Source organism: Rissa tridactyla, chromosome Z, assembly GCF_028500815.1.
Source record: "Rissa tridactyla isolate bRisTri1 chromosome Z, bRisTri1.patW.cur.20221130, whole genome shotgun sequence".
Lineage (NCBI taxonomy): Eukaryota > Metazoa > Chordata > Aves > Charadriiformes > Laridae > Rissa > Rissa tridactyla.
Window position 1 is genome coordinate 48461621 of NC_071497.1, and position 26296 is coordinate 48487916.

Consider the following 26296-nt stretch of genomic DNA (forward strand, 5'->3'; position numbering starts at 1 on the left):
TGGATCTGTTGGAGCGGGCCCAGCAGAGGGCCATGAAGATGATCCAAGGGCTGGAGCACCTCTCCTATGAAGATAGGCTGAGGGAGTTGGGGCTGTTCAGCCTGAAGAGAAGGCTCTGGGGAGACCTTATAGTGGCCCTCCAGTATCTAAAGGGGGCCTACAAGAAAGCCAGGGAGGGACCTTTTACAAGTAGTGATAGAATGAGGGGTAACGGTTTTATACTGGAAGAAGGTAGATTTAGACTAGGTATCAGGAAGAAAGTTTTCACTCTGAGGGTGGTGAGGCACTGGAACAGGTTGCCCAGGGAAGTTGTGGATGCCCCATCCCTGGAAGTGTTCAAGGCCAGGCTGGATGGGGCTTTGAGCAGCCTGGTCTAGTGGGAGGTGTCCCTGCCCAGGGCAAGGGGGTTGGAACCATATGACCTATAAGGTCCCTTCCAACTCTAACCATTTCACAATTCTATGAAACGTATGTGTTTCAAGCTGACACCTTTGCATACCACTGTGATTATTTTGCAGAGTACATCTTACAAACAAAACAAAAACAAAAAAATCCCTAATTTTCAACCAGCGCAGCTCGCAAGCAGCAGGACCGATCCCCCTGCGCTGCCATCTAGCAGAAGGAAACCCCCACCCAGCCTGGCGGCCGGCACCCCCAGCCTCCCAGGCTGCTCTGCCAACCACGGCTCCACGCGTGGGTTGCGGCTGCCCCTGCGGCGCTGCCCGCTGCTTCTGTGCCGTGCGCTGGGCACGGCTGAACGCGCCGGGCACCGCGGGCGGGCGGGAGCGCAGGGGCCCGGCCGGGGCGCTCAGGAAGAGCCTGTTCAGCGCCCGCGAGCGCCCCGATCCCCCCGAAACGCTCCCGGGGCCGCTTTGGAAACCCAGCGGTGGCTGCCCGCTCCGCCCACCCGCGGGAAACCCGCGGGAAACCCCCGGCCGCCTCACTGCAGCACACCTGGGCGGGGCGGACGTAGTTCTGTGACGTAGTTATGTGACGTCACCCGGAACGTCGCCATCCCCCTGCACACCACCCCTCCCGCGGGAGGCGGTGGCACGGCGTGCCGGCGGCGAGCGCGCCCCCCGCCTCGCCTCGCGCGCCCCCGGGCGGCAGCGCGCATGTCCCGGCGGCCAGCGGCGGCGGGGAGGAGGCGGGGGCGGGGCCGGCGGCGGGTGGGCACGGCCCCTTCCTCCTCCCCCTCCTCCTCCCCGCATCCCTCCCTCCTGCGCCTTCCCGCCGCCCGCCCCCCGCGCACGGCGCCTCTCGCCCCGCGCCGCCGCCGACACGGCCGCCGCTGCTGCTGCGGGAACAAAGGAGGGAAGCGGCGGCGGCGGTGCCGCCAGCCCCGCGCCCCGCGTCCCCCTGTCCACTCCTCTCCCGCCAGCCACCCGGAGCCGCCCGCGGCGCCTTCTCCGACACCCGACGCGGGGTTTCTGGCCCCCGCTGGGAACAGGTAGGTGGAGGGCGGCGGCGGGCTGGGATGGGGTTCGGTTCCGCGGGGACCTCACGGCGGCGGGGAGTGCCTGGGCCTCCCCGCGGGCGACCCCGTCGCCTCTCCCGGCGGCCTCCTCCCGCCCGGCCCCCCGGCGCGGTGGGAGGCCGCCGGCCGGGCCGGTGCGGGGCAGCGCCGGCGGCGAGACAATGAGGTTTTCCTGGCCGGCGGCGGGGCCGTGGGGGCCGGCAGCGGCGCGGGGCCTGGTGGCGGCCGGGCCGGGCGTGACTCAGGGGTTTGGGAGGAGCGGCCCTGTCTGGGCATCCCCGCTCGCCGTCGCTGCTCCTGAGCCACGGCAGCCTCCGGGCCTTTTGTGTTCCGGTGTCCTCGACGGAGGAGGCGGTGAGGGGAGCGGGGAGGGGGGGGGTGTAATTAAGCCGTACCGGCGCTGCGGGCGCTTGGCAGCGGCTCCCCTTTTGTCTGACTCGCCCAGCCAGGCTTCACCCTCCGCGGGTAGGGACCGGTGTCGGTCCTCCTTCTTCCGTACCGAGCCCTCCGCCCCGCTTCCCCCGAGCGCGGCCGCGCAGGGGCGAGCATGCTTGGTGAACCACCCACCGTTCGGTTTGTTTCCCTGTTTCTCTTGCTTAATTGTGGTCCCCACACACACTCACACTTGGAGAGGAGGGTGTTGAGATCAATAGGTGTTGAGGTCATCAGGCCCACGGCCGGCGCCGTTGCCCGGTTTTAGGGTTGGTGTCGGTGCCCGGTGGGGATCGGTATTTCCGCCGTTAGGCCAGAAGGAGGGATCGGCCGGCGGGAGGGAGCCGGGTGGCCCGGCCATCGCCCCGGGGTGCGGGGGGCCGGGGTGCCTGGCGGCGTTAGCGTTCCCCTCTGCGTTTCGCCGGGGACGGGCGGCGCGAATCGCTGCTGGCCCGAAGGGCTCGCGTCGGTGTCGGGAGGTCCCAGGAGCATCCCAGAGGTCAGGAGCCGCTCCTGGAGGTGGTGGAACGAGACCTTTTTGTATTATCTCTTTTTTTCCCCCTCTTCCGCCGCCCAAGGGGAACAGTCGGGTTTCACCACCCCCACCAAGGTTGTGGGGCGCACCTGTGGGTCGGGGAATCGCGCCCCGCCGCCCGCGAAAATGTCTGTTGGGAGCTGCTTGGTGATGCTGCATTTTCTTGCGTGCGGGATTTCAGCATCCGCGCTCCCCGCTCCCAACCCACACCCCACCCCAACACCCCCCACCCACCTCCCTCGGGAAGGAACCCCGGAGGTCATGGCGTTTGGCGGCCCGGCTGCCGGCGGGGGTGGCGCGGGGGGCCGACGACCCGCCGGCCGTGGGGAAGCGGGGCCCGATGGCGGCGGCGGAGCCGGCTGACAGGCGGAAGCGCAGGCCCTGCCCCACGTGACCCGGCGCTGGGCCGGGCCGCGGGGGGGCTGCGCCGCCGGAGAGCGGGAGCGAACCGGGAAGGGAGGGTTTAACTGCCGGGAGGCGGGGGGGGGAGGGAAAGCGGCAGGAGCGGGGTCAGGCCGGGTGAGCGGCCTGGCAGGGTCCGCCCGGGGAAAGCACGGCTTCTGAAGGGCCCCGGAGCGACCTTTGAGGTGGCGGAGGAACGCGGTGGCAAAGGAGCAGCCGAGGCTCTCGTTTGTCGCAGGTGAATGTCACAAGCGTGAGCACCTGCAGCTAGGCTTCGTGCGCGGTGAAGGGCGATCGCTGCTCGCTAGCCTGGCAGCCGAGCAAGTCTTGAGGTTGGTGGTGTGGTGGCAGCGTGTTTAACAGCACTTTGAGCTCACCTGCGTGATAGAAGGGCAGAAGTACAGCCTTTATTTGTACCGTGTAGGCATAAGCCTACAACATAGACAACGTGGTTTTTTTAATTTATTTTTTTTTTAGATTTCTCTAGGTGTTGTCATGGTTTCGGTTTCTTTTAACTCCCTGGTGTGTGTGGCTGTAAAACTGTATCAGAGTAAGCGTGAAGCTGTTCTGTAGTCCTGAGAGGAAGTTGTTTGTACCTAGAAGGTCTAAATAAGGCATAGATAATACAACTCTTTATACCTGGAAAATGAGGTCCCATGACCACCAGCTGGCAAGCAGATGAATTTTGCTTGTTTACTTTCTCCTGCTCTTGGTTTGCTTTGATCCCAGCAACTTAGTTGAACTAGACAAAGGCAGCTGTCAGTCGCAGTTGTCGTACCAGTGGAACATAAGTTTACTACTTGCAGTGTGGGATTTCTTAATTAAAGGAAGTATTTCTCTACATGCTGTAATGAATTCACTCGGTGTTTTTGACTGCTCACAAGCATCAGCAGTCAAATATCTCTTACTATGACTGTTCCTGAATAGGAAGACAGTAATCTAGAAATTACACTAAAATGTCTCCAGGTGCCATGTACAGTGCTTCTACTAAACTTAAATTTTGGGAGGACAAGTGCAATATTCTTACATGTCCTCAATTTGTGGCAGATTGCTTGATTACTGTGTTCCAGTTTTATTGCCCTTGGGAATCAAGGATTTGGTTTCTGTTCAGTTTTTCTACTAACCTTGATCTGCAGAGGTTAACTAGCAGTGAAGGTGAAGTATTTTTATTCCTAACTTCTGCAGTTCATGGCAGAGTTACCATTGTCTGCCTTTGGGAGGCTTGGAGGTCTTGCTATAACTTTATTAAGACAAAGGATTTAACTGGCGCTTTTTTTATTATTTTAATGTGTAGGCTGTGTAATAGAACTTATTCAAGAGTTTAAAGTTGTTGATTTTATTTCTCTTGGAGGAATAAGACCTGGGCTAGACTTATTTCAGAAATGGTCTTTTGGTTCTCAGTTGAAGGGCCAGTTTATACCACGTTGTTGCCAGTTTGAGTGCTCGGTATCCGGTTTCATACACAATCTAAGCAGTGTTCACAGCCTTGTTTTAGAAACTCCTTCTAAAGATAGGAATACAGACTTCAAATGGCTGTGGCCAACACTTGAACGATTTTTATTGTTCTGTTTGACAAATGCATTGTGAGAGTAGGAACTGCTAATAGTGGAATTATCATCAAAATGATGTAAAATAACATTACTGGAAAAGTGGGGCTGGAGTTGGGGAGAAAACAAGCTATGTTGTTTGCCAGAACTGTTTGGTAGATGTGAACTTGATCTTGCTTATTCTGCATATCCCTGTTAGTGCATAGAGGTTAGTAATGTAATAAAGTGCTTTTTTTTGACTGCCAGTTTGAATTTAGTCATAACCTTCATATGTAGCTCGGTTCCCAACAAGTACGTTATTTTTCAGTAGTAGTATGATGACACTTTTTCTTCTCCTAAAGGTTCATAATGATGTTACTTAGCAGTACAATTGCAGTATTGAATGGCATATTAACATCCATATAACCCTCTTTAAGCATGCTGATATCACTTTGGGGGGGGGGTAGGGTGAGCAGATATGCTTTAATTTTATAACCCTGTAATTGATTTTGGTGACATGCCAGTTCCTAATGCAGTTCTTGGTTTTATTTGCAGCATCGAGATGACTCAGGAGACAAACCAGACCCCAGGGCCCATGCTGTGTAGTACAGGATGTGGATTTTATGGAAATCCTAGGACAAATGGGATGTGTTCTGTTTGCTACAAAGAGCATCTTCAGCGGCAACAGAATAGTGGTAGAATCAGCCCAATGGGTAAGGGTGTGTGATTGTTTTGGGGTTTTTACTTCTTTTACAATAAAATATACAGAAGATTTTTCAGGTGAACTTCCGAAAGCTGTGTACTAAAACAATGAATATCAAAGAGGATGCTACTTTAAATCACAGTAAAGATAAAAATACATTTCTGTGCAATGTGTTCTGATCTGCTTGGCATTCAGCCATAACTTGCTTTCCCACTTAGCCTCCTCTGTTAGCATATTCTTACATAATCTGTGTACTTTGGTTATTAACAGTATAGCCTGCCTTTAAATAGGAGTAATAAGCAGTAGCAGTGAATATTGTATGCAGACAGTTCACAGCTGTGTACAAGACTATTTGCCTAGCATATATTCTACAATGTGTCCATAACTAACTTGTCAAATTCTTGTTATATAGGAACAGCCAGTGGTTCAAACAGTCCTACCTCAGACTCTGCATCTGTACAGAGAGCAGACACTAGCTTAAACAACTGTGAAGGTGCTGCTGGCAGCACATCTGAAAAATCAAGGTAAGATGAAGGTATTACTTTCGGGTCTGAATGAGCTGCAAGTGTGCAGCAAGTTGAAGGCCTGCAGCAATCCTGCCTTATTGCAGTGAGCTTCTCCATAGGAAAAAAGAACGGTCTACCTCTCAGTCCTTTATGAATCTGTGTAAATGAGAAGTGATTAAAATATTTACTGTTGGACTCTTACATTTAAAAGGATGGGTTTGATTTATCTGGAGAAATATTTGCTACAGGTTTTGCCTGTTTTCTCCTAGGGAAACTAAAATTGAGTAAAAAAAAACGTGTTTTGAAGATAGTAAAAGCAGAGGTCAGGAATGTAGTAGACAGTAATTGAATAGACAGTTTATTAACAGATCTGGACAGTTTAAGCTTTTATTATGAATGCAAAACTAACGTAATTTATGCATTTCACTATACTTAAACAGAAATGTGCCTGTTGCCGCTTTGCCTGTAACGCAGCAAATGACAGAAATGAGCATTTCAAGAGAGGAAAAAGTAACACCGAAAACAGAGACTGAGCCAGGTATGTTGGCAGAGTAGCACTGGGTATAACTGGTGACTTAACAGAAGCTGACAGTTTGTTTACTTTCTAAGTAGGCATCTCCTGTTGTGGTGATGTTTTTGAGGAACTGTAAAGGTGATTGTTAAGGGTGCTTTTTGAGTAATCTCTTGTCAGCATCAAGAAAAAAGACTAGTGCCACAATACAGTACTAAGATGCATGTTCAATGTTAGTAAAAAAATTGATGCTGGTGAGGGTGATTTTGCCTCCCAAACCTTCGTTTTTAAAAGTAAGGCACTCTAAAATTGCACGTGGGCAAAGTGTTCAGTTTTGCAGTCAAACTGTTGAGGTTTTTGTGTATTATCTAGCAGTACAATTCCTGCTGACTCATGGCAGTCAAAATGGCTTGTTGCATTTGGAGAATGGAGTTCTTAATAAATTCCATTCTACAGAGGAGTGAAGGGAGGGGAAGGGAATATGTTGTTTAAAAATACTAACAAAAGCTGTTTAGCTTCTTGAACTAATTGAATAATCAGTAGATACAACCAAAGCGTTGTTCTGTGGATGTAGGATACTTGCAGCCTTAATTGCTTTGTGTGAATTGTCAATTTAAAAGTTTTATTTTTGTACTGGAAGGTCATAGCTGTAGTAGTAAACTATTTTTTGAAGGGAGGCAGGGAGGGGCATCTTTCTTACCTGCAAATAGTGAGTGATTAAATTCATATCAATTTGGATGAATGGATATCTTAACACACTTGTTCCATGCTTGCACATATTCACACTTTTTAAAAGAAACTTAACAGGTCTGAAACAGTCTTAAAACACTAAAAGCTGATGTTTAGTAGGAAGCCTGTTCACTCAAGCTGAAGATAAAATTAACTTTTTTCATTTTTGAAGTCAGTGAGATGAAAATTGCAGAAGATGCTACTCAGTACTGTGTAAAAGTGATTTTTATCTAGGTATATATTTGCCAGCAAAGACTGCTCTAACACCTGGTATTTAATCGGCTGGTATTTCTGCAGAGGATTTTGCCATAATATGTCATGAAAGTCAAAATTATGTGACACGAACTAAAGTACAGTTACACAGTATATTGGGGTTTTTGTTATGTATGGATTGAGAGGAGATTTTTGCAACTATTAACGTCTTGTAACTGATGGCATCTGAAGCAGCTTTCTGTATGTAACTGAGAAATAATTTAGACTTTGCTACAATATTTACAAGCCCATCGTGTGTTGTTATGAATACCTACCTGAAATGTGGCAAGCAGGAAAGAGGAATACATAAAATGGTAGCAGTGGTGAAGTAATAGGGACGTTACTCTTGTTAGAACTGCCAGTAAGAATTTTGTAATTTTCCCAGGTGTAAAGGATGATCTTCAGTTACTGTTGACATAGTACCTGAAAAACAGGTAATGTGGGTCAGCTATATGATAGGTAGTGTCACACTGCACTTTATTGATTAGAATAGGGGAAAGAACCCAAAGGCAGCTCAAGATACTTGTGTATTGTTGTAAGTAATCTCGCAGGTTGAAACTAGTAAAAGCTGTCACAGTCTTCTGTAGAGATCACTGGAAAAACTGCCACAGAGCTTAAATGTGTCTGGAAAAAAACTTGTGGAACAAAACTGCCTTCCTAAGTGCTTACCTGTAAATTCGTGAGACAGCCTCAGCTGCTGTAATGCCTAGGTTCCCTTTTAAGTGTTACAGTTTGTCACCAATTGTAGGCAGCGTAGCATAGTGTCCTTATATATTATTCTTAGGGTTTGCGGGACATCTAAAATACAGAGTGTTAGCTTTATTCAGTGCTACATTGATCTCTGTCTTGCAGGCAAGAGAAGCTGGCCTAGACTTATTTTTATAAAAATACCTGTCGTGTCTGGACTACCTGCATTTTTCTTCTCTTCCTTTTTCCAGCAGCCTCCAATATGTGCTGGTCTGACCTCTCAAGGAGGAACTGAAACCATGGTGAATAATTCATATCACCTCATAACAACAAGGCTAATACTTTCTATGAGGTGTAATTCTCTAAACTAATGCCAAAGTCATGGTGTTGTTAATGAAAACACAGTCTAGTCGTAAGCGCAGTCTGACCCTAGCTGCTGAATGGTTATGAACAGATGATGAACAAAAAATATAGCCTTCAAGCAAAGTAGCTTGCTCTCCTCTTAATGTCTCCAACAGTATGAAGTCACATTCTCTTCTGCCAGATTTTCATTAGCAAATGAAGTTTTGGGTATTTCCCTTACAGGCCAGACAGTTAAAAATAGACTTGCATCTGGTCAGCTGATTTTTATTTTTTTCTTAGCAGTCTGTAGCATAAAATTATACTTGTTTGCTGTTGTAATTGAAGCAACTGATTTGAGAAGGTGGTGAAGTTGAGAACAATGAAACTTAACAGGTTTATTTTTCTTGGGATTTTGGGTGTGTTGTAGTTTTTTTTTCCTTTGCACAGGTTGAGGCTGCAACCTGGATTTTCATTCAGAACAAATCCTGTGCTAAGACAATTAATTGTGTCTTAACATTTGAAGGAAGAAAGGCATGATGGATGCAACCAATCCTAGTTGGCTGTAATTTAGATGTCTAATGTGCTGTGTTTTCTTGTAACAACTTAGTTCCACATACTTGCTTGTTGCAGTTCTATAATTGAGCAGTGGCATGTGTTCGGTGCAGTTGTGTATCTGAACTGCTCATAAGTCAGAGAGATCTGAAGGCTTATATGTCCAAATTCAAATTTAAAAGTGGGCACTACTTGCAAAATACTTTTTATAGGATTTTGATGAGCTTTTATGCTTCTCTTTAAGGATTGAATTCTAATACAGTCTTCACCAAAGTCAGACTATACCCAATGCATTCTAGCTTTTTTTGCTGCGCTGAGTTGCAGGAATTACATGCAAAACCTTGTGAACTCCTTTCCTTTCCTTACACTATCAGAGCAATCTGTCTACCAAGTTGGTGAGTGGAGCCCTTCCTTAAGAAATCTGGGGGTGTTTGCAGCAAGTATTCAAATGGAAATAAAAGATCTGTACAAGAGAGAATTGAGTTACATAGTAACTGCTAAAAATAAACTGTTTTGAAAACAAGTATGTTTATACAATCATATTGTTTCAAGTTACAGCATATTTTTAGTATTTTGTTGCACTTCTGTGGGTAATTACCTTGCTGAATGATGAGACTCCAGTCAGGTTTGTCAGTATTTCCAGATGTAATTACTATCAGCAGGTATATCAGAGGCTTGGGTTGGTGGGATTTTTTGTTGTTTGTGGGGCATTTTTTGTTAATTTGTTTTCTGTTTGTTTTGGTTTTTTTTTTTTACCCTGTAGTAGCTCTATTTTAAGGAGTAGTCTGATTAGCTATCACTTTGTGAAGCCACAACTGCAGAGCAGCACTTTTTATAAAGTAAACCAGAAATTGAACTGATTGTGGTCTTGTGTAAATTACATATTTTAAAAAAATACCTAAGTGCTCTTAACTTACTGTATAATTCCATCCATGTTGTAGCTTACCCTTTCTGTTCTCGAATTAGCTTCAGAAGATAGCAGGCAGTGGTGGTTGGTTCGCTTGTCTCTTGGCTTTCTACCAAGTCAATTTTTGCAGCTGTCTTGTGTTCAGTTTAAGACCCTGCTATGGCTTGTCCTCACTTATATTGTAGATAGAACAATGTTTTATCTATGATGTGTAGAGTGTGTTGCAGGTAATGTTGTGAGGAAGATGCGGAGTAGACAGCTAGCTTATGAGATATGGTAGACTCAAGATGGTAAATACATGATATTCCTTAGACCTTGTTGTAATGAGTGTCTCGTTAATTCTGATTTGTTTTCACACATGGCTATAGTATTTTAACTATGTTGCTACGTGTAGGCAGTTCCTTTGTGGCTGTTGGTAAAATTGTCTGATGTAAAAACTCTGTCTTGTGTTGAAAATAACTAGCTTGTCTTCATGTTTCCCATGTCTGCTGTAGATACCCCTAATTGAAACAATTCTGAAATGGAACCAGTAGTGTCTTTTAAACCCTGAAGCTATTCACCTTGGAAAATAAGACTGGGGACCCAACTGTTGCTGAGAGATATTAGTTGATTAGCTTTAGTAAGTTTTAATTAGAATAAATTACTGAGGGTTATCATATGGTGGGATTTATGCTGTTTGCTTAGCTTAGCATGAGTAGCTAGATTTGCTGAAGCCTTTAGGCCACCATGGAGTACAGCACTGTGTTTAATGTTTTAGTATGAGGAAACTGTCCATAACACACTGATGTTTTGATAGTGTTTTCCCCAAGTCTGGGACTTTTCAGTTCCCCATGTTCTGCCAGTGAGCACAGGCACACAAGAAGCGTAAACTAGAAGATAAGGAGGCTACAACCCTCAGCAGAGACTGCAGATCAAAAGATAAGAGTGGTCAATGGCCTGTCTGCCTGGACACCGAAAAAGAATCCAATAATGTGTTAGAAGACCCCAGACCAAAAATCACTGTTGGACTAAAAGACACGTGAAGAGCATGAGGGGTGGCTGTACACATCTCAAGGGTCTAATTGCCCAGGGATTTCTTTGTTTGAGGTCCCTCCCTTCTTGGAGGCACCCAGCCCGGGCTGACCTTGCTACTGTACTGTTCAATTAAATTACTTATTTTTATAAAATCTGATGCGTGAGTGACCCCTCTGTGAAGGGACTCTGGTCTGAGCAGTGAAAGACTCGGGTAGTGTGTGTGCAACTCCTTGAATGGTGTCTGAATGCTCAAGCAGGCACGCTCTTTTGCAGCAGCCATACTTGTTTATGTAAGGAAACTACAGTCAGTTTTGAAAATCCCGTTCGTAGAGTGGTTTTTAATTCTGAATCTCCCACATAGTCACTGTGGCATAATACTTTGGCAGCTGAGAAGAGCTTTGGTGTCCAGTTTATAGGACCTTTCTATGTATAGATTGAGTAGCTGTCATGTTGTGGCATGTGACTAACTGCTCTCATCAGTGGCCTGGCTGTTCTGAGCTTTTGCAAAGATGCGTCTTATCTTCAGACTACCTGTGAAGGAAGTTTTCCCAAATTCATAATGCAATGCCTGTATTTGTTTGGGTTTTTTTCAGGTACCTCTCCAATACTAGGATTATGTTAGTCTGTATTATCCTAGCAGATCAGTGCATGATGATAATGCATCTTACAGTGCCTGCAGATAATTTCAGGCCAAAACAATAATTAATTAAGGCGTGCCTGGTCCTGCAAATATGTTGCTTCTAAGTTGTGGGGTTTTTTGCCTTGTAATAGGGAGGTGGTCTGGTAAAATTCAGGTGACATAAACCTAATCAGGTAACCTCTTAAGCTAAAGGCTGGGAAGTGAAGTGACCAAGGTGATGGAGAGGGGTGTATGCCAACAGAAACTCTATTCAAGTGATAAATCCTGTTTTAGTGGCGAGGGGTTTGCTTCATCTGAATGCTTGTTACTGAGGAAGCAGGTCTACAGGTACCAGTAACCACTATTTTCTAACTTTCAGCATTTCCTCAGTTATTTATTCCACGGGAATCATACAACAGTCATTTAGAGCACTTTGATTAACACAGTGATTTCTGGCATAAAATGAATTTAATATCTTGAGAACTGTAATTGTACTTGCTCAGTTGGATTTGGCTTCTGTGCTAAAGGAAGCCTTTTGTGACAAGCAGTTGTCAGGATAGTATCTGAATTCATATTCAACACTGATGTCGTGGCAGAACAACTACAATTTACAGTATTTTTTTTGACTGAGCCACAGGTTGATGAAAAAGGATTTTTGTTCTGGGCTTTAAGTAAGGGGCAGGGTGTAGGCAGCTTTGCCTCTGTCCTAGCCATTACTCAGAAGCACAGTTATGAAGGTTTAACATGATAAAATCTCATAATCAGACTTAACTTTGCTGGCATAAAAGAACAGGAGAATCCTTTATTCATGGAGAGTAATAAATTGAACGTTTTAATTTGGATTTAGGGGCTTATGTCCCATCTTGTCTTGGGACCTTCTAGTGGCCATTACTGCATGTTGTGTACTGCTCTTCCTTCTTGGAACCTTTTAGTTATGGGGGGAGGATCCTGTTCAGCAGCCCTTTCAGGAACTGTGCCTCTACAGTTTCTTAGGATTGCTTTCATCATTTTCCAGTTCCTGAGCTGCCAGTTGTCACGGTTTCTTCATGCAAACGACGAGTTGTACCTGTAGTAGTTGGTAGCACTTTCTCTTAGATGGACTTGTTCTTCGTGTCTTTATTTTGTGGTAGACTGACCTACTAGGCTATCTCTTTGCTTTGCTGATTCTTGGGAAGTTGCTATTTCAACTTTTGCTTCCTTGTTGGCATGTTAGGTGGTGATAAAGGTTGCTCCTCTTGTTCTCATATTCTCTTAATGCATGTTGTGACTGACTTTTAATTATTTAGGTCACTGTTGGTTTGCCCCTTCTGCATTTTCTTTTGTATCTGATTGAAACAGCATTCTCCCAGGGCACGTATTTATAAGCTGGTTCTGATGCAGATGAAGCTTACCCCTGGCTAGCTATCCACTAGATTGCAAAGTGTGTGAGCATTTCTGGTTCCTCTTTCTCATCTGCCATGGCATAGGATTAGCATTTCATTTTTAAACAAATTAGCAATATAACAAATCTAAAAGGAAGTTGACCATGCTTTTGGGGAGGTGTTTGATCTTTTTTTTTTTTTTAAGGCCATAGCTGATGGCTGTTAGCCAAGGTGCATAGTATCCAACAGGTTTGCACTGTGATAATGCTGGGTTTTTAACGTGGTTTTTGGTCACAGGCTCTCAAGTAGATTAACTGATACTGAACACTGCTTTCCTTGGGATTTAAAGACAAGTTCAGAAGATCATATCTGTTCATCTAGAAAATGTTCTTAATCATCAAGACAAAGAAATTGTTTTCTCAACAAACCAAAAGCAGCAGCAGAAATTACTCCAAAAAGTAACAATAGCACTAATGATTGTACTGCTAGTGCTGTAATAGTTTTCTTATCCCTCAGACTTGGCAAAATAGCACTGACAACTGAACTTCCCAAATTTTTTAGAAAAAGATCTATGTAAGGTGACAAAAAATAAAGACAGTAAGTGGCCTTAGTTAGGCCTGTTGCTATAATGTATAAATATAGTATATATAATGTATAAGTAAAGTATAAAGCATTTTTCTACTGCATGAAATTTCTTGGTGATGGGAACTGAAGGTTCCTTGTTACCTCTGAGAGCTTGTCACTTTTAAATCTTGTTTAGATTATGAAGTCCTGACTAGGGGCTGTCTTGCACAGTGAATTGTGAGGCTTTCTAGGTGTTAGAGGTAATAGTGAGCTCGTTTCTAAAATGCCTATGAACATGGTAATGCAAACAAAACTTTTAAAAAACAAGTATAAAGAGTAAAGAGAAAAACAATCAACAGAACTGTTTCTTTATGTCTGGAAAAAAAGCCCTTCTCACAGGATACAACACTTACTGATTCAAAAGAATCCCAACTAACAAATCCTGTTTGTGTGCATAAAGGTGATTACAAATAAGTTCTTAAAGCTGATATACTCCATTTATTCTGGAATGCCTTCTGCAATTTGTTCTATTTTACAACAATAGATGTCATCATACAGCTGAGAGTGTTCAGGAAAACTGTACCAGAAACAGGTATTAAAGTTGTGTACAAACACACCTCTCTGCTTTCCTTTGTTCTAGTTTAGAAAGAAAGAGGATATTAAAAAAATAAAAAAAAAGAGATAAACAAAAAAGCCAGAACAACAGCAAAAAAAACCCACAAAACAGTTTGAGTGATTGAAGAAAAAAATACTTTTTTAAACAAAATTAATAGATTCACAAAAGTTAACAAAAGGACAAATTTTTATCCTTCAGAAAAGTTAAATGTGACTGAAATTTGTCTGAAGGTGTTCATGACAGAGGCAATTGAAAAATGACTCACTTTGACTATACCTGCTTGAACACTAAAGCTGAATATGGTACAAAAATACAGATATTCAATGTAAATCTGCATTTTGTTCTTTAAGTTACTGAATGTGTCAAATGGGAGGACTCTTTTGATGTGTGTGTGTGTGTGTTTTGTAGCTGTGTTCTGGATCCGTCACAGAATCAGTGGCTTGCTAGGTGCTGTCTTGGTGAACTGTTATAGGAACCTGACTTCGCAAGCGTAGTAGCAGAGTAACCCAGTACTCTGATAGTAACACATTACTGAATTTCATTTGTTTCTAAAATATATTCCTATTAGTTATATTCTCTACAGGTATCCCCTCTGTTCATCAGCTTTAGTCGTGATGATATTGTTATTATTTTGTATTAAATGTTACTTGATTATGTGACTTTTTAAAATATTAAATGGAACCTCTGGACTGTTTTGTAAGTCCTTAATACCTGTATACACCTGTATAGGTGTAACAATAAGTACCTTGTGTTTTCCAGTTGATGGAAGTGTGGGGAAAATCTTGACTGTCTTGTGTAGAGCCAAAATAGAATAGAAGAATAGAGTACCTAAAAAATCCCTATTCCTGATTTACGTTTTTGTGGACTAGTCTATATAGTACTTCAGACAGCAAACATCAGGGTGTTAATAGGGGGAATTAATCCTTAAGGAATACAGGCATGCTAGTGAAATCAAGAAAAGGACATTTAACCTTTATTTCTGTTGCTTGCTTTAACAGTTGTTACTCAACCAAGCCCGTCAGTTTCTCAGCCTAGTACTTCGCAGAGTGAAGAGAGAGCTCCTGAGCTGCCCAAACCAAAGAAGAACAGATGTTTCATGTGCAGAAAGAAGGTTGGCCTTACAGGTATGAGAACACTTGTCCATTTTTAACAGATCTATATGATTAGTTGTCCCTTGCTAAATTAAACTTGCTGAAATATCTGTACCATTAAACTTACTTGCTTCTTCGGAATCCAAACAATTTAGTACAGCTGTTCATTTGTCTTACTCTGTGTGTCAGAGTAGGACAGCGTACCACCATTGTAGTGACTAAGCCCTTAATTTACAACTTAATTAAATATGAGGCATCTTAGTGATGTTGTTTCTTTTTTCTGTGTACAGGATTTGACTGCCGATGTGGGAACTTATTTTGTGGACTTCACCGTTACTCTGACAAGCATAACTGCCCGTATGATTATAAAGCAGAAGCTGCAGCAAAAATCAGAAAAGAGAATCCAGTTGTGGTGGCTGAAAAAATCCAGAGAATATAGATTAACCTGCTTGTGAACAGACTGACTGACTTTTTGTTTTTAATATATCCTAGGAAAACACAAAAGAGCAGGTGCATGGCCATTTTCCTCTGTTCTGCAAAGTTTTACTTTTAGTCTTGTCTTCTTAACGATATTTCAGAATGTTTGGGTGTTTGTTACAGGCAGAATTGGATAGATACAGCCCTTGAAAATATATATGCCCTCCCCAGAATATAATTGGATGATCAGAAACCTGCGTAGTAGGAATACACATGCACAGAGGACAGACTCTCTAGTTCACATGTGCCAAACAGATGTATGCTATCTGCATGTTTGCAGCAGATCTGCCTTTTGAGATGTGTTTGAGGTACGTAATCTTTGACTAGTGTTACGTGCCTGTTTTGGAGAAGGATACATCAAAAAGGTTGGCAGTCTACTTCTATCATTTAAAACATCATTCTAATTTTAGTTTCCACACTCCATTGTTTTCCAGCAGAATGTAAGTTACGTAGAGGGGTCCGCTATCCCAGTAAGATGAGTGTTGGTGCCATGTTTAAGAAAGTCACTTACCAATTGCACTGAGAAAAACGGAAAAAATCAGATACGTATGAAAAGAAAACTGTTTTGGAAAAGATGATGTTAACTTTAGAATCATGAAAATGAGGAAAAACTTCTCTATTTTAAGGGTGCCAGAGCACTAGAACAAGCCGCCCAGAGAGGTGGTGGAGTCTTCTTCTCTGGAGACATTCAAAACCTGCCTGGATGTGTTCCTGTCCAGCTTGCGGTAGGTGGATGTGCTCTGGCAGGGGGTTTGGACTAGGTGGTCTCCAGAGGTCCCTTCCAACCCCTACCATTCTGTGTGATTCTGTAAAATAGGTTCCCAAAGGAAACGTCCTGCTAGGAACTTACGTACTGGCCTGCAACAGAGTTGTCTGCTTTTCCTTGCGTAGCAAAAAATGTTGTGTAGCACAATATTGTAAGATTGGTTTACAAAAAAAAAGTTACATATGTTTTCAGACATACCACACAGCTCTATCAAGCAACACATGTCTGATGAGTAAGTTACTGAAGTATTAGAGCAGTTTATTATTCATATACTACTTATGTTCTGTGTGTTCTGAGTTCGAAAGAATATTAGGAGTTAATTTTTTCTAGTTTTAAATGTAACAGTTGCACCATTCTGCATGGAAAACCATACCCAACATGGCTGCTGTAGACTTAAGTGGTAGCTGGAACCACTCTTGGAGGGCTGCTTTATCATTTTTAATTGTACTTGGGTGTAGGACTGTAGTGTTCTTGGGTGTATTGCATGGGCTGCATTATCTACAGCATTGTACAATAACAACTCTAGAAAAGGCAGTATACTTCACTGATGCTTGTCTGGTAATATCACTTCTGTGTTATAATGGAAGGTTTTTTGTGATGTATGAAACTTGTGTTTTTTATATAAACAAGTACAGTTTAGACTAGTGTTGTGGTAATGCCTGTTCTCATCTGTAAATAGTTATGTATGTACACAAGAGGCTACTCCTGAACTTCCGATTTTTATTGCAGTGTTCAGTCTTAGTTTTTACTTCACTATTAAAAGCATCAGGTTTTTGCTTCTAGCTTTGTTCCTCTGAGTTATTAGATATGCAAACATGTACAGATATTTCATATTTATGTATTGCACATAATCATGCTACCCAGCATCTATGCTATATTGTATTATGTAAATAATAAAAATCATGTACAGAAGGAAATACTTCCTTTTGTGATAGTTCATTGGGTTTAGTTATTGCTGTAAACAGAAGATGACCTTGTAGAGGTTGAGGTGCAAAGTTAGTACTAAGTTCTTAATAGATCCATCTTTATGCTTAAGCCTGCCGATGACCTTATTTCTTATTTGGATATACCAGCTTCTTTTAAGATAACTTGCATGAGCAGCTGGAATACAGATAACTACTTGATGACCCTACAGAAATGCCAACAAACAACAATGTGCTTAAAAAAGGAGCAAAGGAAAGCATTAGCAATGAACTTCAAAGTTGTTTTTTTTCTTTTGCCTACAAAACTTATTTCCAGTGGATCTGTTCTAATAGAGCCTAACAGAGACAGTACACTGACTATGCCATTCTGTCCACATCTTCACCAGCAGACCTGGGCAGAGTTATTGTCAGTGTCAGCATCCAAATACAGATGTTAAATATGCCAGATTTATCCTTCCTGGTGCGAAGAAGGACAGGACACACAGCACATGTTGCCTTGGAGGACGACATCTACGCGGCTGGATAATGCATAAAAACTGCTTATTTCAGAAATGGATAATGTGCATCCCACCAGTCAGATGATACTCATGTGATAAATTACTACTGCAGCTACTGTATATACCTCCGATAAGGGAACACGGGCATACTCTGGGATTTCATTTTCCAGGATGAATTTTATGACTTGGAACTAAAATATCAAAATTATCATTTTTCTACCTTTTGTATTAAAGCAAAATCAGCTACTCCACTGCAGCATAAAATGCTTTTCTTTCTTTTTTTTTTTTTCCCCTTTTCTTTTGAACTTGTAACCGGATGTTTGAGGAGAATTGTTGTTTTCAATACTGTCATGGCTAGAGTGTTGTAGGGCAGGTAGTAGTACTGATACCAATGTTAATGATTGTGGTGGTATCAATCTCACTGTCTGCTTTTTCATCTGAAAAAAAAGGCTGTACTTAAGAAGACTTGCTGAAATAATTGCTCTTAGTAGATCCGTGGAGGAAAATACGGAATGGAAAAATTCCTCATTGTCTTGTAAAATCATGAACTGTATCTCATGGGGTGTGAACCTGTACTCAAAAGTAAGTCTGCAAGCTTCCTTGAGCTTTGTTCTTTTAATAATTTATACAGTGTCTGTAATCATTCAGGAGCCCTAATTCTGTTGAGGCTTACTAAAGACTCAAAGAAGGGGAAGATGGTTTAAAAGAGCAGGTATTGATGAAGTGTGCGTGGGGGTAGTATTTAAACTTCAGTGTAAAGACTGTGGCACCTTCCTTGGCAAAGAGTAAGAATGTAGGTGCAGAGTCTTTCAGATCCCACTCCCTACCGCCCGACTCGGGAGAATGGTATATATATTCCTAAAATAAATGGTTAACTCCCACAGCACTGTCAGTCACAGTCAGTTTTAATACAGTGGTATTAAAATCCTTTGAGAAAAAGAGTCCCTCTTCTATAATATCTAAACATAAGCCATTCATAAAGGTGCTGTCATTTCAGTTTAAAGTGACAAACAGCTATGAATAGTATACCCTTCTTCCAAGAAAGAAACATGATCACTTCACATGACACTGATCCTCATTTAACATTTGGCTCTTAGACTGAGGTGTTCTTAACCTGTGTATAAACACACCATTTGGGAAGAGTCGTCTTCTGTCCCAAACAAGTTTACCAGATGATGGGGTCTTTTTATACTTGGGAAACAAAAAGGAACACACAAACAAATGAGTAAGTAAAAGCAGCTAGGTGACGAAAAACTGGTAATCTTCAATCTGTGAAATACTTGCCCAGCTGGTGTTATGGCTGGGCAATAATACTGTGTTCCACAGGATTCTGTGCAAACTTACTGACAGCTGGTAATGTTAAACCTGAAGTTTGGAGTACAATGACGATCTTCCTGTGGTGTTTCCAGCCTGTTGCTGCCAGATGGCTTGGTTGGTTGTGGTGCATAAGGATGCCATGGAGTCGAGAAGCCCTGACTGTCTTCCTGGTACTTAGCCCTTGGATAATCAGTTACTCTGTGAGGTGTTTTGGAAGGTCATTATTTACAAGTGCAAGGGCATGTCTTAGACACTTGCTTGTATTTGTCATGTCTCAGTCACTCAAAAGGTACTTAATAAGGATTTAGCTCTTGTCTGGTATCTATAATGAGTCAAAATGCATGTCAGTTTCTTGGCATTCCTAAGCAGCTCTACAGTATCACCTGATGAGTATGCTTGAAGGAGGAAATGTGCAGCAAATAAGGAAATTGGTTTATTTCGGGTATCCAGGAGTGTTAAGTAGCAATGACTCAGTAAGAAAAGGAACTTTGCTCCGTGTATGGGTGTGAGATTTTTATGTTCCTTTTATTAGTTTTGTCAGCCAACCAAACAATGAAAATGCATTTTGTCACAAATGACCTATTGGTGACTCCCTTAATCTTTTTTGTAATAGAACACCCAGGAAATTTGATGGACTGAGGTCTGATTCAGGAGACACAAAATACACCTGAAAGTACCTGGATGCCATTGGAATTAATAAATGACAAACCCAAACAGTTAACGGAGGGGAACAGTTAGAAAACCTGAGCTGGAAAAATAATGAGAGTTATGGAAACGTTAAAACATAGTCCAGGAGCCAAGTTCTCTCTTGAGTGCAGTGAGGATTAGTTATCACCACAGCCAGGTCAATATCTAACAGAAGAGAGTTTTAAATACCATTTCACAGCCCTGAGTTACCCCTTAATCTACTGTAAACGCTTGAGCAGAATGTGCTTCGGCCTTTAAATTGCCTATTGTAGTAGTAATTTAGTGATGGCCAAAGAAGAAACAGGGTTGGGTTGTTTTGGTTTTTTTACTAGACTACGGAAGTACAGAGACTGTTTCTGCTTGAAAGGGCACATCAGCACAATGAAGCCAAACAAAGGACCAGATTTCTGACTCGTATAAACGATCGAATTCAGTGGAAGAAGCAAGTCTTGGCATGTGGGATGCAAATAGCAGAGTATCAGCAGCCAGTGATTTAAATGAAATTAAAATAGAGGTGTAAAACTGTTAAAGATGGCAGTACTGAAATAAATGCAAGAATCAACACCTAAAACAGCAACCCAAAACACTCCGGTTTGACTCCTTATTTGTGTAGATACAAATCTGTACCATTTAAAAAAAAAAAAAGAAAATGTTGATTATTGAAATGACTGAAGTCACAGCTTCCTGAAGAAGCTGCGTTTCACTCTTGCCTTTTGTACTAAATGTTAAGATGTAGATGACAGATTTTATTTTTTTTTTATGCTAATTTCATTTCTCTGTGTGTGTTCCTCTCCACGGCCAGTGTTGTAATACTGTTGGAAGCTGGGTTTCTTGTGTGTACATTACTTTGGCTCGAGCACCCTAACTAAGATACCTCTACCTTTACTAAACCTCCTTGTGGTCCTAGCTTTTTTCTCCCTGTATGTACAATCAGCTCACAGCGTTTATTTCCCAGTTGCAATAAGCCTGGTTATCACAAACTGAGGTTTATTTATTATGGAGAGAAAATAAAAAATAAATAGGATCATTTTATCTACTCCTGCAGCTGAGTACAAGCATGCCTGTGTAATTAGTCCTGGCCCAAGGCAGGTTAAGTCTTGCACTTAACCGACCGTAAGGGCACCTGAGAGGGTTGTAGGGTGAAGTGCCTCCCTCTCTGCAGGCATTTCGCAGAGAGATCACCCACTGCTCGTGCCATTCCCAGAGCCCCTGTCCTCCTCCCGAGTTCCCGACGGGTTGCCTCACATGCTAGATGGCTAAGATAGCAGTGTGAGATGCCGTCTTTAATCCATACACAGGCAGCAACTTCTCAATTATGTTACTGTGGCTGTGGAGCAAGTTCTTACTTTGTTTTGTTGCCTTTTCTAATTGTTGTGCCTGTATTATTTTTGCAAATATGTATAGGGGGTTGTGCGTGTATCAAGGAATTTTGTATTTAAAATATGCAGTGCCTTCATCTTTTTCATTTTTCCTCGAGTTAACATTCCGTATCTCGAAGGATTCAACTGAACACAAGCCTGATGTTTGTACCGTACGGTACCTACATATACCATAGTTATCAAATGACTGTCTCTGTATAAGACCAGCTCGAATATCAGCGTAAGATGACCATCCCTAATGATGGACCAGGGCCATGTTTGCTAAATGAACCACCAAGGCTGCGTTGCTCATGAAAAATGTTTAAATCGAAGGAAAGAGTTAGAGTCGCTGGCTGTGTAATAGCCAAATGTACTTACCTAACTGGACTGAAGACACCTTAGCTGCCCACTGCATCACTTGCTAAGCTACTTTAAAATGCAGCTGCACCTGAATTGGTTTTACTCTCCTCCATACCCACAGCCAGCCAGCCTCACCATGGTTTGGTTTGCTGTTAGGGAAAAATCCGCAGTTTTAAAATGCTTCGGTTGGGAGTTTTGTTAGGGTTTTTTTTTGAGGTTGTTTTGATAAGGCTGTGAGCACCGCTGGTGGTAAGTCACTTTTAACCTGCTCTTCCTGGTTCATGTGCTTACAGGTTCTTCCTGTAACTCCTTCTGGTGGTGCAATAATGAAATCAATATAGATGAAGGCAACACCACCTAAAGGATAAACTGAAGCCATGACTCGGTATGGGGCCCTGCTCACAGCAGAACTTTTCTTTCAGCTTCATTTTCCCACTGCAACCATACATATCTCAGTCCTTTTATCCAGTGTCTGAAATGTGTCATTAAATGCTAGCCGGGCATATATAGCGATGTGTATGTGGACTTCTCTTTATTGGTTGATTTTATTTTCACATTTCATTTACAGCAGTCTTTACCTGTAGTTAATGTATTTTATTTTCTGAAAGCATTTTGGTGGTGATGTTCATCAGTTTGTCGGTGTACTCTCTCGTGAGAGAGGTGTTAGAAGCACAAGGTGTTTGCCAAGCTACTGCATGGCAAACACGTAGGTGGGGAAATGCTCCCTCCAGCTCAGGCCTTTCATCTTCAGAGACCTACAGTGCCCCTCTCTAATATTTTTGCCTAATTGGTGATTTTGCAATATAGCGAGAGAGGATAAAGTCCCACTGTGAATCTTCATGTGTAATATCACCTAGTTTGTGGTACAGATCTGAGGAAAAGCAAAGCAATTTAATTCACTGTTCCTCATTCCTGTTTATCTGGTCTTTACCAGAGAGTACATTTATATTTATGTTGTTTAAAACCCACCCAACCTGCCTCATTTGCTGATGAGGATTTTCCTTGAGCAGACAGCATTTTTACTGTACATGTGATTGAAGTTTACTTTAGTAGGTTGGCAAGAAGTTGGGCACATGATGAATATGCCCTGAGTTCCCAAGGGAGCCTGTGAAACCGTTCGTGTGCAGGACCTTTTGACTTTGATAATGCTTCTGGGAGACCAGGTCAGACTAGGTTTAAACAGGATTAGGCTAAAGTAGATTTTCCTTAGTTGTATTTTAAGTAGCATGGGATTTGTGAGGGGAAAGTACGTTTATGACCCTGGAAAAATCTTGATCCCTTTCAGTCTGGTTACAGTCTTCAGAGTGAGACTGAGCTGGTTCCTTTGATTGCTGTACTGGGCTCCTCTGATGGGTAACATCTGTACGGAATTGTGCATTTCTACTAGAAGCTCACCTTCCGACTGACCTTGTAGGGCCAAAGACTTGGATGTTTTGCTGACAGTTCAGTCACCACAACAACTCGTGGAAAGTTAACCGCGTACCGGATTTAGTGCAAGGAGGAGGCAGGGACAAGGCAGGAGAGGTGAGACAACCACACGTGGGTTTGCATGGGCTGTGGAGGAATTGCAGTTTCAGTCTCGGTGCCGAGACAAGTTGGCTGGTAGCTTCAAGCATGTCAGCAGTGATGCAAAGGCTGGCATTTGCCATCGTGGCTTCCAGGTTTGCTAGCTAAGTCCGAGCCCTTAACCTGCAGGTTGCAGAAATAGGTTTACATTTGATTTAAGGTGATATTTTTGCTGATAATTGTAATTTAGTCTCTTATGTGTAGGCACCTGGCAATAAATAAAGGACCAACAGCAGGAATAGTTCACTGGCTCCTCAGCAATATTTTCTAAGCCAGAGTTTGGAAATTGTATTATGTTAGGAAATGGCCTGGAGGGACGAGTTGATTTACTCAGAGTTTCACGTAAACAGAGATTGTTGTGTTTAACGGTTTGTCATCTGGTGAGGTTGAATCACAGGTCAGCACAGAGTCATTTCTCAGTGTCGACCAGCCTTCAGTAAATAGAGGCATTTAACACTCATCTGCAAATAGCTGCTGGAGACCAAAGGTTATATCAGTGAATAATAACATTAGGACTTTTACATCCCTCTTACTCTTTCTTTCCCAGAGCCCTTTACGATGGCGGGTAAGGGTTGCTGTCCCCAACGCACAGAGGTGAGGATGGAGCGTGGAAGGTGTCAGCGAGGACAAAACCCTCCGGTCCTGCCTCCAGCTGAGCCATATTACCAAGCTGCTGCCACCAGCTTCTTGACCTGCCTACAGCCCTGGTTTTTCACCCCCTCTGCCTTCAAATATGCAATTGCTCCCTGATTTGTTTTTGCCCAAGTAATCCAAGTTAAAAAGACACATTTTAAAGAGTAATAGCATGGATCACAGGGAGGGCGAGGGTGAGTTACGCTGCCAGGAACAGAGGTACAACATCTGGGGGTGCCCCAAGTGCAGACCAAACCGAGAGGAGCACATCATCCGTGTCCTAAACTGCCCCTGGCTGCATAAAGCAGCAGTGACAGCGCCAGGCTCCAGACCCACCTCTCCTTGCTTCTTCAAGGGTGCCTCCTCCCTGCTTCCCCACCCAGGCTCTGGGGTGGCAACACCTTCTCCCCCTCCCCGAGGGCAGGGAGGGCCAGGGGAGGTGCAGCAGCCCTTTGGCTAGGTCCTGAGCAGGCACTGCATGAGCCACACGTCCATCACATCATGTTGTGCTGGCGGGAAAAAGCAGATGAAGCCAAGAGGTAACCGTTCCTGCTTTTACCTTACAGTAAACACTAACACAAAATATCTATGTACTCCAGTCTGCTTCTATGGAGGCTAATAATCCACCCACCACCATGCTTTTTCCTCGGTCAGGCTATTAAAAATATTCAATTGCTGGCACTTCAGCTCAGGAAGCAACCGTGTCACACCCACGACAAACAATAAAAGCAGCGATAGGCAAGAATACCCTTACTCTGTTACGCTTCTGCTCCCAGACCTCAGAAACACCCTTACTCCGTCACTAACTCCTACAGCAGCTTCAGCTGGCCTTTGCTTTCCTCTTTCATTTCATCCTCCTCTCCTCCTGGCAGCACTTTCACAGTTTGAAGCAAAGCTGTCTGTGATTTTCTTAAAGCTGTTCATGTAATTTGAAAAGCTGCTGGTGTCGAGGGTGGGGTGGGGGTTATTTTTTAACTAATCGCGGTAAAAGGTTATGCCAAGGACGTATCTTTGCAGAGTTTATTAGTACTGGAGAAAGGAAGTTAATATATGTGCAGCCTGCTTTTGAGTATAAGTAGTATGCTGTTTTGGGCTACAAATAGAGAGCTTTTTTAAAAAAAAGCTGACAAAATGTCACTACCCTGACTGGCAGTCAGGGTAACTTCCACTTCTTTTCTGCTAACTATGCCCTTTTTTAGGGCATCTTTCAGTAGCATCAGTTAAGTTGCTGGCTTCTGTTTATTTTTTTAACCAACTATAATTTAGTTAGGTGGAGTACAGTCACAGGGATTGTATGAAATCCCTGTGTTCTCCCAAACCTGGTCATTGTGTGTTTTTAAAAGCCTGTTGTTCAAACACACCTCTGTGGTGCGCAGCTCTGTCCTAGACGAGCACTGGATCTGAAAATCCCTGCCCCTCGCTCTCCCACCTGAGTTGTCCGAGTGCTGTGTGTAGGCAAGCGAAGCCTTGCGTTTTTCAGAGATCAGATGCACGCTTTTGCTTTTCTAAAATGCTTTTGCTTTTTTAAAACCTTTTGTGCATGCAGGGTTACAGCCACGAGCGCAGTGTATAGCTTTTTTTGTTTCCTACTTCAAGGAAAGAGCCATTCTCAGCCCACAAAGGTAGTAACGCAACCGGCTCAGGAGTTCGATTCAGCTTAAAATAACCTGTGACTAACCACAGTCTTCCCTGTGCTTCGTCTCCCCGCTGGAAGCGATGCCCGGAGGTCCCGGCACTTCACAGAAGCTGCCAGAGAGAAAGGGTGGCCAGGACAGCCCGTCAGGGTCTGTCTGCTGCGGGTTGAGCCCTGGCACTGCCACCCCCATGCGAGCGGGTGTCCCAGCTGCCGTTCCTCTCCGCAGTCCGGCTGGGGCTGCCCGTGCCCCTCCAGCATAGTTATTTTAGTACTGAAAAGACAACGGTTCCCTACAAGTGATCACTGCACCGTAAACGGTCCAAAGGAAATGCAGAGGGGAGTGTGGGAGCTATTTATGCCAGTGAGAGACACCACACAAATCATGCTCATACTTAATTTTGTCTGATTATTAGCATGCATTTGTGTGGGCAGTGGAGGAATCTGCTTATTAAATACCTCTTTGAAATCCATTAGCTCAGCCCCCATATTTTGGAGTTAAACATGCAGAGATTTAGTGAACTCAGTGAGTCACCCTCTCAGCAAATGCGAAAGACAGTTCAGTGCATTTAGCCCTACTATCACATATACAATTATCGCTTCATAAGCCTGGCTAAATAACAGAACCACCCAAAGCAATTATTTAGGTGTTATTAGTAACTAAGGTGCAGCATTCTTTGCTGAACAGGCAAGAGTCCTTTTTATAAGCATCTGCCCATGCTGTTGAGGCTGGAAGTAGTTGGTAAAATTATGCCTGCAGAAAAGTTTAACTAACTCACCCAATGCAGCACAAACATTACAGAGGGGAGCAAAATGAGTCAGTCTTTCACTGCCTCTCAGACTGGTTGCTTAGACCTTTGTAAGCAGTCAGTGGTGGCTTTCTTTTCTCCAGAGAGGGGCAGAGCTGGCAGGTGAATCCTTGAGGCCAAGGGAGATGGTTGCACATCATTGTATCCTCTCTCTTGGCAGAGAAACAGCAGCATTCAGCTGGTCTTTTCTGGGCTCTGCCAAAGGCAGAAAAAGCAATGGGGCCATGATGATTTTCTTGCCCTCTAGTGTAAAAGGATGAGTAAGTCTCATTAAAGAGCTGTTGTGGTTATTACAAAGTAATTTTTGGCAATGTCTTAGACCTTGCTTTTGTAACCATCTTCCACAAGAGAAGACCAAATTAAATTTTCATGGTCTTTGCATCTATGAGAATGTTGAGGTTGCATAGAACATAAAATCATAGAATGGTTTAGGTTGGAAGGGAC

General features: G+C 43.5%; 1 protein-coding gene across 3 annotated transcripts; it reads left to right on the forward strand.

The window, feature by feature from the left end:
- The first annotated feature begins 1226 nt into the window (after positions 1–1226).
- On the forward strand, positions 1227–16986 carry ZFAND5 (zinc finger AN1-type containing 5). Of its 3 annotated transcripts, none has more exons than XM_054185673.1 (6): positions 1227–1450; positions 4928–5085; positions 5488–5599; positions 6022–6119; positions 14734–14859; positions 15117–16986. In XM_054185673.1, exons 2-6 carry the CDS (start codon positions 4935–4937, stop codon positions 15263–15265), a joined length of 636 nt encoding a protein of 211 aa, XP_054041648.1. In that variant the 5' UTR covers positions 1227–1450; positions 4928–4934; the 3' UTR covers positions 15266–16986. The 3 variants fall into 3 exon arrangements, with proteins under 3 accessions (XP_054041648.1, XP_054041649.1, XP_054041650.1); XM_054185674.1 differs by lacking the exon at positions 1227–1450 and adding an exon at positions 2931–3084; XM_054185675.1 differs by lacking the exon at positions 1227–1450 and adding an exon at positions 2957–3178.
- Positions 16987–26296: the final 9310 nt, after the last annotated feature.